Source organism: Polistes fuscatus, unplaced genomic scaffold, assembly GCF_010416935.1.
Source record: "Polistes fuscatus isolate 324 unplaced genomic scaffold, CU_Pfus_HIC Scaffold24, whole genome shotgun sequence".
Lineage (NCBI taxonomy): Eukaryota > Metazoa > Arthropoda > Insecta > Hymenoptera > Vespidae > Polistes > Polistes fuscatus.
The window spans coordinates 157,463-170,350 of NW_025113101.1; the positions used below are offsets into that span (position 1 = coordinate 157,463).

The 12,888-nt window shown below is 31.5% G+C and overlaps 3 protein-coding genes across 5 annotated transcripts in view; 2 read left to right on the plus strand and 1 right to left on the minus strand.

Annotated features, from left to right (window-relative positions):
- The window catches only part of LOC122518361, a 38,453-nt gene extending 38,265 nt beyond the window's left edge, over positions 1-188 (plus strand). For all 3 annotated transcript variants that reach the window (XM_043637249.1, XM_043637247.1, XM_043637248.1), the window contains exon 10: positions 1-188. In XM_043637249.1, coding sequence (XP_043493184.1) covers positions 1-153 — 153 coding nt within the window. In that variant the 3' untranslated portion in view covers positions 154-188.
- LOC122518363 (protein LLP homolog) lies at positions 186-1,647 on the minus strand. The gene is made up of 3 exons (XM_043637252.1): positions 1,527-1,647; positions 1,159-1,323; positions 186-1,081 (listed from the first exon to the last, which is right to left on the minus strand). Exons 2-3 carry the CDS (start codon positions 1,310-1,312, stop codon positions 822-824), a joined length of 414 nt encoding a protein of 137 aa, XP_043493187.1. The 5' UTR covers positions 1,313-1,323; positions 1,527-1,647; the 3' UTR covers positions 186-821.
- Positions 1,648-3,581: 1,934 nt separating this feature from the next.
- LOC122518258 (repressed by EFG1 protein 1-like) overlaps positions 3,582-12,888 on the plus strand; it is a 50,685-nt gene continuing 41,378 nt past the window's right edge. Inside the window, exons 1-2 of the mRNA XM_043637063.1 lie at positions 3,582-3,753; positions 6,100-6,205. Of these exons, the coding sequence (XP_043492998.1) occupies positions 6,120-6,205 (86 nt within the window). The 5' untranslated portion in view covers positions 3,582-3,753; positions 6,100-6,119. The remainder of the gene's footprint in view (positions 3,754-6,099; positions 6,206-12,888) is intronic.

Genomic DNA, 12,888 nt, shown 5'->3' on the forward strand with positions numbered 1-12,888 from the left:
CAACTGATGCAACAAGAGATATATGACATGAGAAGTAAGATGAAGCATTATGAGTTAGAGGCGAGGAAGGTACAACACTTAACGAATCGTGTGACAGATTTAGAAAGTAGGCTAAGAACACATTGCAGACCTTCCTTAACACTGGATCCATAAATTTAAAAACTTATATTAGATAGACTGTCGTAAAAGGATTCATGATTGTATTGTTATTGCGTTTGCATGAATTTCTTTTAGATGAAAATATGATGTACCGGTGTCACTGCCACTTTAGCATTTATACATTAGTTAGAACACGTAGTTTGTATGTAATTTAAATATTATTTTACGAATCTTTGTACGCCGCTTTATAATAAAAACTATAATATAAACTAAATGTAAGGATGTTTTTTTTTTCTTATCGATTAGTATTAACCCTTTCATTACAGTATACTTTGACTGCCACGCAGGATTCATATGTTTCGCTCAGGAGGCCACAGTAGTATTTTTATTATTAAAAATTTCATAGAAATTAGTCTTTCATTTTCAATGTTTCAATAAAAATTTGTAATTGTTCGATGGTGCACATTTTATTTCGAAGTATATTCTAATTAGCGGTGATGTTCTAAATGCACCAACTGTAAATTTTCATTCAACTTTTACAAATGTAAAAAGTTCAAGCGCTCCGGTCATCAATGATCACCGTGACATCACATGATCACCATGGCCAGTCACAAGCGACCAACTTGGCAGTCAAAGTGTTAACAAAAGAATTCATTTATATATTTATAATACACGATTCGATGTTGTAAAATATCTTTTTAATTATCAACTTACAGCTCTTTTTACTTATTTTCTTTAAGTGCTTTTTTTTGTCGCCTAGTTAATCTTTTATTTGTTTTGGTAGTACCTTTAGCAGCTTTCGCTCTACCCTTTTTGTGTTTCAATATTTTTCGCCTATTCATCCAAACTGGATAGTTTCCGTATTGATCTTTTAACGTTTTTTTATCGTAGACTCTACCGGTATCCACTTCCATTTCTTCTGTATCATCATTATCATTTTTCTTCGCTTTAACACTCTCCTTGATGTCATGGGCATCGACCACTATGAAAAATATTGTATTTTTATAATTTATGTTAAATATAAGGAAATAATATATGAAAAAGTAATGTTTTACATACCTGTAGCAATCTCCGTAATTTCTGACATTTCGACATCCCCATTCTCATCGATACCAAGAGTTTTCTTTAATTTTGCCAGTTCTTTAGCACCGTAACGTTCTCTTTTGATTGCTCTGCATTTTCTCTTCCACTTGCTGCGTAATGATTTTGCCATCGTGTCGATTACTAAGAAGAAATATAAATGATGGAAATAAGTGATAAAACAATGTATAGATTATAAATAAAATGTGCAAATAATGTTGTGTATGTAACAAAATAATATATAAAACATAACCTCCCATACGAGAATAAAGTCTTGAAAATTTGAACTGTATTTGTGAATCTTTTATTTTAAACAAATAATAAATAATAATTATTTTCTCTCTTACCTTTAACACTTAATTAGAATATTAAATATCAATCTTGGTGGATATTTATATTTTAATTACACTTAATAACATACACGCACGTGTCACTAGAAATAGAAACCGCACAGGAAAGGTGGAGAGAATGCCATCTACCGAGGAAATCCAGAGTATGACACATATATATATATATATATCTACTCTCGCCCTCTGCTGGTCCGGGTATTAACTAAGATTATTTCTGTTACGGGAAAAGTGGACTTGTGAGCTTCTATGTACTTCTGTATCCTTTGGATAAAAACAGCATTAGTTGAATAAAGTAACTACCCCGATTACTAGCGCTTTCTTGCGTTTATTGTACCAACAACTAACTTAAGATAAATATTGTTTGATTAATAATACATATGTCCGAATCGCAGTATATCAGTTTGATCAATTCTTTGTCCATTTATTAATCGTGATAATTTAAATTAGTGTTTATTTATTGTTATCCGAATAATAGGATTTTTAGTATGTATTGTTTAAATTCAAAATTAAAAAATTTCGAAGAAAAGTATGGGGTAAGTTTGAAATTGTATTAAACAGATTGTAGACTTTATACATTTTTTACGAATATGTGTATGTATACGTGTATAATTGTAATAATAGGTTATTTTAATTACACTACTTCTATTTTTGTTAATTAAAAGTATACAAATACTTTGAACGCTATGTTTGTATTATTTTGATTAATTTTTAATTAATATGTTTTAGATAATAGATACATATAACGCGTCGATTCGAGAAAAGAATTAACAAGGTATTAATATAACAAAGATTTCTTCTTTCGACACAATTCAACGCGTTGTTTTAACAGGAAGATCTTTTACAGCTAATTATTTCTAATAATACGTCTTGTGGAATTAAGATATATACTTCTTTTAATATGTTATTACAGATATACACACATACACACACGTGCATATTTTATGCTTTCAATTTCGTCCGAAGACACTCCCAAGAAAGTAAACACGGATATTATCGTTATCATGCTTTGTAGAAACAATGATAATATATATATATATATATATAGAATGCATTACGACGAGTAAATATTTTTACGAAGTTGAATACGAATATGAGATTTATTATTTTATATAATAATTTTGTACATTATTTTTGTTCTATTTCTTCAAAGAAGTTTTTCTTGATTATTAGAACGATGTATTCTACTTTCCACTTATTCGATTAGCATATTTCGTTTAACACTAATAATACCAGTGGTAAACGTAAAGAGAAAGGAAGGAAGATAGAAAATTGTAATTAAATAACAAATTATTCAAATTCGTATACACATGCGTGATACTTCGGAAAAAAATGTTGATCTAATCTCGTGATAGATCTCATAGATCTTAATCTATATTCGTTGGAGCATGACAAAAGGAAAGAAATGTCTTAATAAAAAGCTAATCGGAGCGAGGACAGCAATGTTTTACATATTCATATTGTTATACCTTTCACTTTGCGATTATGTTTGACGATTATTATATAAATTCATTAATCAAACATAATTTGTATACAAAATTTTTCGTTTGAAGTTTCAAATAATTTTGTTCACCGATTTTATTAGATTTAAATAACGCGAGTTATTGAAAATAACTTTTGTACGAACAAAATATGAATTAAAATATGAACAGCGTCCCTGTCGTGCATCAAAATTCGTGTTAAAAAGAATTTAAAAAAAATACTATATTTTCAAGAATAATTAATACATGAGAATTCGAAATGTAGGAAAAAAAACGTTTGAACTTTCATCTTTCTTGACGAGACTTTGGTCATCAAAATGAACAAAGAATATGTTCAAGAATATATAGCCTTTTTAGAGACTTTAATACCAGTTTACGTGAAAATAACGACTGCCAGGTTGAGTAAAAAAGAAAATTGTAAAAGTAAATGAAATGTCAAGGAAAGAAAATTGGTAGACGATTCTTGTATGACAGTGTCGGTAAGCAGAAATTGTTTCTATCAGTGACAATGAGAAAAAGGTCTTATCGGTGAGTGTCAGTGGTATAAAGCTGTACGAAGAGTAACTCGTTAATGCAGTAATGGACTAACTAAAGTGACAGAGAGAGCCCTCGTCGACGTGGGCAGACACAAGTCTCCTTTTTTCGCATTGTTAGTGCAATCGTTTGGATTGTCGGATAAAACGTCGGACGTTCCAGAGCATATAAAACCTTTTGGGACGTAATACTCATCTCCTAACTAACGAGGAGTAAGTAATTTTCAATTGAATTGCAAGTACTTGCAAGTACTTGCAATTTGTGCATGCACCATCGAAACAACTGCGATCTAAAATTATTCGAACAAATTATTTTCGGAAAAATATATTAAACTTCGATTTTGTATAATTTGTTATCTTTTTTAATTGATGATATTTGATATTTTTTAAACGTAAATTATTTTGGAAAGTATATTAAACTTCGATTTTGTATAATTTGTTATCTTTTTTAATTGACGATATTTGATATTTTTTAAACGTAAATTATTTTGGAAAGTATATTAAACTTCGATTTTCTATAATTTGTTATTTTTTTTAATTGACGATATTTGATATTTTTTAAAAATGTAAATATAGATTATGCAAATGGTATATTTTATTTGTTTGTATCCTGGAAATGAGATTGGAGGGAAAAAAGAGGGAAAAGTTAGTCGACTGTAATTTTCTTTTTAACAGACGGTCGTTCGAAACGAATGGCGCCAGTTAAACGTACCGTAGAAAAAGAAAGAGAAATGAAGAAAGAGAGAGAGAGAGAGAGAGAGAGGAAAGCAAACGACATCGATTTTCAATTAATGTCAACGAGTAAACATCAAATTTGGATGAAAAATTCTACGTGATCGCGATGCCTTTTTAACTTTTTCAATCTATTATTATATAAAACGAAAGAAAAATAATGCTATCGCGAATGAAATTGTACCCTTGAATATTTTTCTCACAAATATATCAATAATTGAAATATCAAAAACACGAGAATTATATAAAACCGGTTTGTTAATTCGATTTATTATTTTCGTATTTTTTATCTTCTTTTTCTTTGACGAAATTTAAACCGCTGATAGTTGAAATTTAAGTATAGTTTGCGTAGTTAAGATTTATCACTATTATCGGATTTCCAAATAAAACAGATAGACATATCCGAAAAAAAATGATAACCGATAACGAAATAGTTAAAGATAAGTCATAAAAAAAGATCGTATGACTTATTCGAAATTACGATTAAAAGAATATTCTCATGAAATAACAATGAATTGATATCTCGTATAAAAAAGAAATCTCTCATTAGCATATTTTTTTCTCAAGATAGAAGACAAATGTCTCATTTAGAAAACTTTCGTTAGCGTGACGCGTAATTCCGATAAAAACTGGATCACTCGTTTATATCTTTCGGGTTACTTAATCAAAAAAAAGAAAAAAAGAACGAGTCAGAGGATCAGGAAAAGAGTTTACAATTACCGGAAGAAGTTGTATCACCGAATAAGTCGTTTTTCTTACCTTTAACATCGACTTCCTTTTATTTTTTTGTTTTGTTTTCTTCGTCATTTTTTACCGGGTCATCGAACTCTATATATATACTTACATTGGAACGAAAAAGAAAAGGAAATGAAAATATAAATAAAGAAAGAGAAGTAAGGAATATCGTCAGAGAGTGCAATGGCCTTCGTTGTAACCATGAAGGTATACTCTCTCTCTCTCTCTCTCTTTCTCTCCATGACTGGATTATCGACTACCCTATAAAGTTCTTCTTCTCCTCTAACGTATCTCACATCAGCCATCTTATTGGAATCTCGTTAGAAGTTAAACGTTCTTAGAATTGATTTCACAGTTACAACGTGTTTTAAATACTTCAACATTTAATTTAATTATTATTAATTTAACATTAAATTAACATAAATTGATTAATTTAATATTAAATCGATCAAAATTGTAATATTTCTTTGATAGACATTTCCAAATGACGTTTCGTAGTATTATAATACGTATTATAAATATAATTTCAAGGATTTTATGGTATAACGATAAGAAGAAAACGAGCATTATGAAGATCGATGTTTCTCCCATTTATCTTTTGATTTGTTTTTCTTATCGTTCAAGGTTCCTCTCATCTTCTTTACTCTTCTTTTATTTTTCTATTTTTTATATCTTAACCGTACGAATTATCTTTTATAGTTTTTTTATTTATTCCCCTCTCCCCCGAGAAAGGCGAGCATCCGGTTGAGAAAAAACAATGGGACTACCAATTAAAGTCAGTTAAAACCGTAGGCAAGCCTATTATGTAAGATCTAAACTTAGAAGGGTGGATGACGAGAGACTGTTACACATTTTACGAGATACTCGCGTGAATCTTATCATACGTTGGCGTTTAATCGGTCAAATTATATTTTTTTTTTCTAATTTTTTACTAATCCTAATAGAAGCATGATTCTTTTAGCAATAGAAAACAAAAAAAAATAAAAAACAGCGACTCAGATACGCTCATTTAATAAAATTTCATGAAATTTTTTTCCTACGAGTTAAAATTTGTTTTTTCTCATCGACGATTTGTACGTTTGTGTATTTCAGAAACAACTTATACGAAAGAAATGCAGCAACCAACGGAGAGTTTTATCTACAACTCGTTCGACGATATTTCGAGCATCGATGAGGAGCTAGAACATCTTTATCTCGAGTAAATATTTTATAATTCATTATGATTATTAAGAATTCAAAATCTTGTTTGTATATGTGAACACTAAAATTCATGATTCGATGAACGTGATTTTAAATCTCTTCCGCAATTTAATTTATAATATATAAATGAAATATTTCAATTTTGTGCGTGTGTTCGAACAATAACCATCAATAAAATTCTTTCAAAATCTCGATAACAACGTATAGAATTAGTTCAACACGAGAGAACAATAAAAACGACGTGATAGAAAAATAAAATCATTTCGATGCTTCGATTATAATATTTAAATGAGCTTCTAATTTCTCAACCTTCTTGTTAATTGGAGCGTAAAATCAGTTAAACTTGCCGAAAGTAAAATCGTTGTGTCAATGGAAATGGAAAGCTGTCGAGCAAGCAGCTACTCGTGTGTTGTCTCGATGGCACCTTGCGTCGGTGTAGTGAGATCAACAGCAACGATTTGTTCGATTCCTCGTTTACCAGTCAGAGTCGTTTACAGGCGTATTTTTAATGGAGTGACTTTCACTGATAACAAGAACGACGACGACACACTACCAATGCCGGAAGCTAACAACTTCCAAACTTTCTGACGAGTCAGTAACAGAACAGTCGTGTTCGAGAATTGAATCGAGTTCGACTCGTTTTTTTTTTCGCAATCGTGACGTATATATTATATATATATTTTTTATTTAAAACCAAACGAGAAAGAGGTGAGTTGAGAAAAAATTACATTAAATTAAATTTAATTATTATTTTTATATAATTAATTATTATTTTTATATAATAATAATTATTTTTATATAATTTTATTATATTATTAATTATTATTTTATTATCAATAATTAATAATAATAGTAATAATTAATAATTAATAATTTATATAATAATAATTATTTTTATATAATTTTATAATATTATTAATTATTATTTTATTATTAATTAGAATAAATTTTCTTCTATTATCGTTGTTTCCTTGATTACTTAGTTATTAAAAAGAAATACATAAAAAAAAAACAAGACAAATTAATTCGTTAGTTAATTCGATCGTCAATAACTTTCATTGAAAACAACCGGCATCTTGGCAAGTTGTTTCCTCGACGTCAAATAGTAATATACCTTTCAGTTACTAGATAATATACTTGCTTTACAACGTGTATCGTAGCACGTGCAGGTTTGTAGGTCGTTTCGTTAAATATTTTCTATCTATCTATCATGGATGTGCAATTCACATCGTCGTATTTTCCGTGTTCTTACGGATCAACTCAAGCGTGTCTTATAAATATTTAAACATATACAATGTGATACGTATAATAACATAATTGATTGGATATGATATTCTTTGACGTTATATATGTGTATATCAAATGAGATTAGATTTAATAGTATTCGACGTGATACATTATTTTAACGAAGTTACGCGATAATAAAGCATATGGGTTATTTAGTTATTTGATTAGAGTCTCATTTAAATAGCAATGCAACAAAAGCTTCGTATCCGACAGTTAGGTGCACAAACACACACACACATTGAATTATACAACTACAGAATATATATGTATATACATATATACTTCTATCGTCAAAGTTATCGATCTGCATTTCTCCCAACTAGGTACGCGCATGCGTAGCTCAGCGTGATTTTTAGTTACGGTAGCTTTCGAAATAAGAATAACGTCTTCAGCGATTCGATACGATGTTAAAGTATGTATAAGCAATCTATCCCATGTCTGTGTTTATCCTATTTTGCTAAGCACGATCTAGGTCGGTGTCTTTCGATCCGATCGGTTGATGTGATGTATGTATTCCTATATACTCGCGATACTTTCCAAATGCTACTTGTTTCCGTTTCTCGTCATAAATCATGCTAGTTATCGAACTAGCTAGGATAGAGTCTCGATGCCAACGCAGCATAAAATATGCGTATGTGCATATATCGTAGCTAAAAGTATGAGTTGCCGTATTGGATAGGTGCGTAATGCATACGTGACTTTGCTCGATCAACGGACAAACTAGGGTCCATATCGTGTGTACGTTACTGACCCGGTTTTCATGTCATAAGTGTCATCACTTTAAAAACTAGGCCACGAACGAACGAATCGTATGCTGCTAGAATATTTAGATAAAGTTAGATAGTATAACGTGTTACGTTGATGATACATACATACCTTCATCTCTCTTCCTAAAATTGTACTCTATCGATTAACCACATGCAGTCTCCTTTAAAAGTAACATACAGTTATTTGAACTCGGTCTTATGTTCCAGAACGATTATACTTTACGGAACTTAAGGAACGAACGTTCGTGGTTTGTTTGATTCTATGAAAACTAGCTGACTTGCTAGATAAATACATAGTTTTTCGACCGATTCAACGAGTGTCAATTACTTCGGATGATTGTCCGTTTGAATTGAGTCAGTTCGGTTAGCTCGTGAATAATTTTCTAAAAATATACGTAATAAGCAAGTATAATTGTACATCCTTCTTTACGGTTAATAAGTTCATTCGAGTTCATTTGATATAGGAGAAAATTGTTTGTGCTATTGCTTCGTAGACGAAGTGTAAGTATATATGTGTATGTATAATACGAGAAAAGGATAGATAAAACGTTGATTTGATCTAACGAGTTCATGCTGCTTCGTGATCTCGTTAAAAATGACGTTTTCGTACGAGAAGCGTATATCGAAATTGTGCGCAATCGCAACATAGAACCGGTTTTCGATGAGCGGGATTCCACGAAGAAAGCAAAAGCGTTGATTTTCTACTTATTTTTCTCTGTTTTTTTTTTCTTTTTTACTTCTAACGATCCGTTTTCCCAAAGCCTGATTTATTTTCTCATTCTCGTTAGATCCAAATCTACTTTTTTCGAGGATTTTTTTCTTTTTTATTCCTCGATCGCAGATATTCTTTTATTGCGGATTGAATTAAACCGAGATTGCATTGTGTAGACGAACGAAATTACGTGGGAAGATGATGATTAGACGTTTAAAGATCTACGGAACGATAACGATACATAAATTAAATTCATATCTATTGTTTCAGTCGGCCACTCTTTTGGTCACGTTTATTTTCTTTCGATGTTCTCGAACCGATTTGACACCGATTTTACTGCAGTAGACTTTTTAATCGGGTCATTGTCTTTATTATTCGCGCGGAATATCAATGGGAATGATGATGATCGGTAAATAATGACAACGACAAAGACAACGACAAAGAATACGAGAAGAAATAGTCGGCAAGAAATCGAATCGAGTCTTTTCACCTCACTCGCGTTTCTTCCTTCATTCTAAAGCCCGTCTCTCGCCGTTTCTCTCCGCGGGTCAAGTTTTCAAGGCTACGGGAAAGTGGATTCCTCCTGCAACACATGATTGGTAGATAGGTAGGTATGTATCGAAAGTCTCGATTGCATTTTGATACATAGCTAAGTTTAACTATAGGAAATTTCAAAGGGTGCGAACGCTACGACATTCGGGAGATTCGAGAATTGTTTTCTTGTTTTTTTTTTTAACACACGTGTAACAACGATGGTACGAGTTAAATCTTTTAATTAACACTAAACGTACCGAGCTTCGTGTATACATATTTCTATATTACAATGGATCAAATGATCCATCTTCTAAAAATCATATATTTTACTTTTTATATTTTATATATTTTTGAAGTTATACTTTTTTGGCGCGTTGGGGAGTGATTTTGTTCTGAGCGTCTGAAAAAACGACACCATGAAGTTTGTCAGTATTTACGACGCGCGGCAAAGCGATTTCAAGTATACGGCATGAAGTTGTCTTCTTTTCTTTTTCCCATTTTTCCTCAAGCGGGAAATCCAAGTACTAATTGTACTCAGCGCTACTTGACTTAAACAATCGAGCGGGAACCAATGCTATCGCAGCGCCATGGCCGTTGACGCATAAATTAATTCGATATATCTCCCTTATATTTAGTATGGACTGATATCTATATTTTGATATTTTTGTTTTTTTTTTGTTTTGTATTCTTTCTTATATATGTAATATATCAATCGATTGAAAATATGTTTCCTTTCTTTTTTTAAAGTTATTTTTGAGGTTATTGAGGTTATGTTTGTTTTGGTACGCAAAAGAAGTATAACTTCTTACGTGCGTACATAAGTACACACACCAGTTTTTTTTATTCTTTCTTATATATATATATATAATAATTATTTTTTTTTAAGTTATTTCTTTTCTTTGAAGTTTTTTTTGAAGTTATTTTTGAGGTTATTGAGGTTATGTTCGTTTTGGTACGGCAAAGAAGTATAACTTCTTACGTGCGTACATAAGTATTTTTTTAAGTTATTTTTTTTCTTTGAAGTTTTTTTTTGAAGTTATTTTTGAGGTTATTGAGGTTATATTCGTTTTGTTACGCAAAAGAAGTATAACTTCTTACGTGCGTACATAAGTACACACACAAGTTTTTATATTTTATTATATATATTATATTATAATACTTTTATATATTTTATTTTTCTAAAAATCATATATCGCTTTAATATCAAACGAATAAAATTCATAAAACCGTGATTTTTTTTGGTTTTTCTTTTCCCATTTGAAATCGTTTCGCGATATGAATCAAAGTTACGATAATTAATTTCATAAGTTCAAATTCAACATTTAACCATCGTCATTTCACCTCAGCGTATTCGTAATTTTAGCGAGTGGTGGCAAACGATCTCGTTCTTTCTTTATGTATGCTTGGTGACCATGAAATTAACCACGCAAAGGGAAAACCGCAAAGTAGTCTAGCCGTTTAACGACATCGTACGAGAAGCCGGTAATTGCGTTACGATCCCAGATACGGAATCCCATTCGAATTCAAATGCACGAAGCGCAACACATTTCGCGTGTTAGTATCATCCTCGTTTGAAAAAGAATTTTTGAGATTCCGAAGGAACGATAAATAAACAAATAAATATAAAATTGCCATCGAGATTAAAACGCGGTATCTTGAAACCACCCACGTTTCCGAAAGTTATAAAAAAGAAAAAAAAGCAGGAAAATTTAAATACAACAACGAAAACTAATCTTTTAATGAATTTGAACACGCGACTTGTGGAAAATTTTACTTCGCGATCCTTGAATAACTTTGTATTTATCGATAATCTTGAAAATAAAAGAAAAGAAAAGAAAAGCAGGTGACGTCATTAGAAACCAACTGCATTTAATTGAATGGATTGTGCTGCAGTATACTAATCTCGTAAGATGTATTATTACGAAAAAGTAATATCATTTTGTGATAGGGAAACGTTGCGGTTTGTGGATGGAAATATTGTCGTCGCGAAGATATTATCCGATTTCACGGAGAAAAAAAAGTACCTTGACGGAAATTCTACAGAGAATAATAATTCCGAGTGTGTTTTTAACAAGCAAGCAAGTAGTACCATGTTGTTATCGTAGCGACTATCGTAGGATATTCACACGATGCCCACGAGAGAATATAGTCATTTCGGTTTGCTTAAAGTTTACGAGACGAAACGTTGTCCTGCGATATGTAGGGTAAGCACAGTTAATCGTTCGAAGAACCTGCAGGAACTTTCTCCTGGCGAGTTGTCGTCGTCGTCGTAGTCGTTTTCAAGGATTTCTCGTGGAGAAAAATAAATGCAACAACAGCTGGCCGTACTTTACCGTTTCTTTCTTTAACGAAGAAAAGAAAAAGAGAGGGAGAGAGACAGACAGAAAGGAAGAAAGAAAATAACAGAAATGTCAGAGCGTTGATGATCCCTGAAAAGATTCTTCAGTCGAATTCTTTCAATGCTGGGACATCTTGAAAGATGTCTTTGCGGAAACGCGAACTGTAGATTTTGTATGGAACATATGTGGTTACAGAGAAAGAGAAAGAGAAAGAGAGAGAGAAAGAGATCGCAAAGATCTTATTCAAAAATACTTTCGACAAAAAAAAAAGAACCGGGCGCTTCAACCTACTAGTGCCTTAACATAACCGTTTCCGCTTGCCCGCTCATCAAGTTCACCAGATCTCGCTGGGAATGGGAGCCTAACAAGTAGATTCTCTCGTGAGAACGAAATCTCCAGTACTTTTCAAAGAAGTGCGCGTAGTCGTAATGGCTATTAGCATTAATAACGTCTCGACGAGTAGTAGAGAAATCAACGGATTAACGCGTATGATAATTTTAGCACTAGGAAAGAAAGAGAGAGGGAGAGAGAGAAACAAACTAAAAAGAAAAAACTAATAAACTAAAGAAAATGAAAGAACGAAGATTCGAATACTCGTTTCTATTAATTTTCGATAGAATTCGTGAAAAGTTTTACGAGAGAGAACCTTTTGTTAATTCATTTTACCATCGTACCACCTTCGTGAATTATTCATCCCCGTTTGCTTGCACGTGTCAATTGAATTTTTTCTTTTATTTGAGAATTCAATCTACGTACGCATTGGTTCTCACGTGAAATCGAGGGGAATCTCCACTTTTTTATTCTTTTTTCTTTTTTTTTCTCTTTTTCGAATTCACGATTCGTGAGTTCTTCTTTGCTCGTAAAAAATCGGATTAAGAGACACACGCGTTGGAATCATCGATTTAATTTCCAATTGAATTTGTGATTTGATTTCGAATGATGCTCACGTACTTCTCGTGTATTTTTTTTTTTTTTTTGTTTTGTTTTGTTTTGTTTTGTCGTCGATTAATTCTTTCGTTTCTTTGGATAAATCGATTCTTTT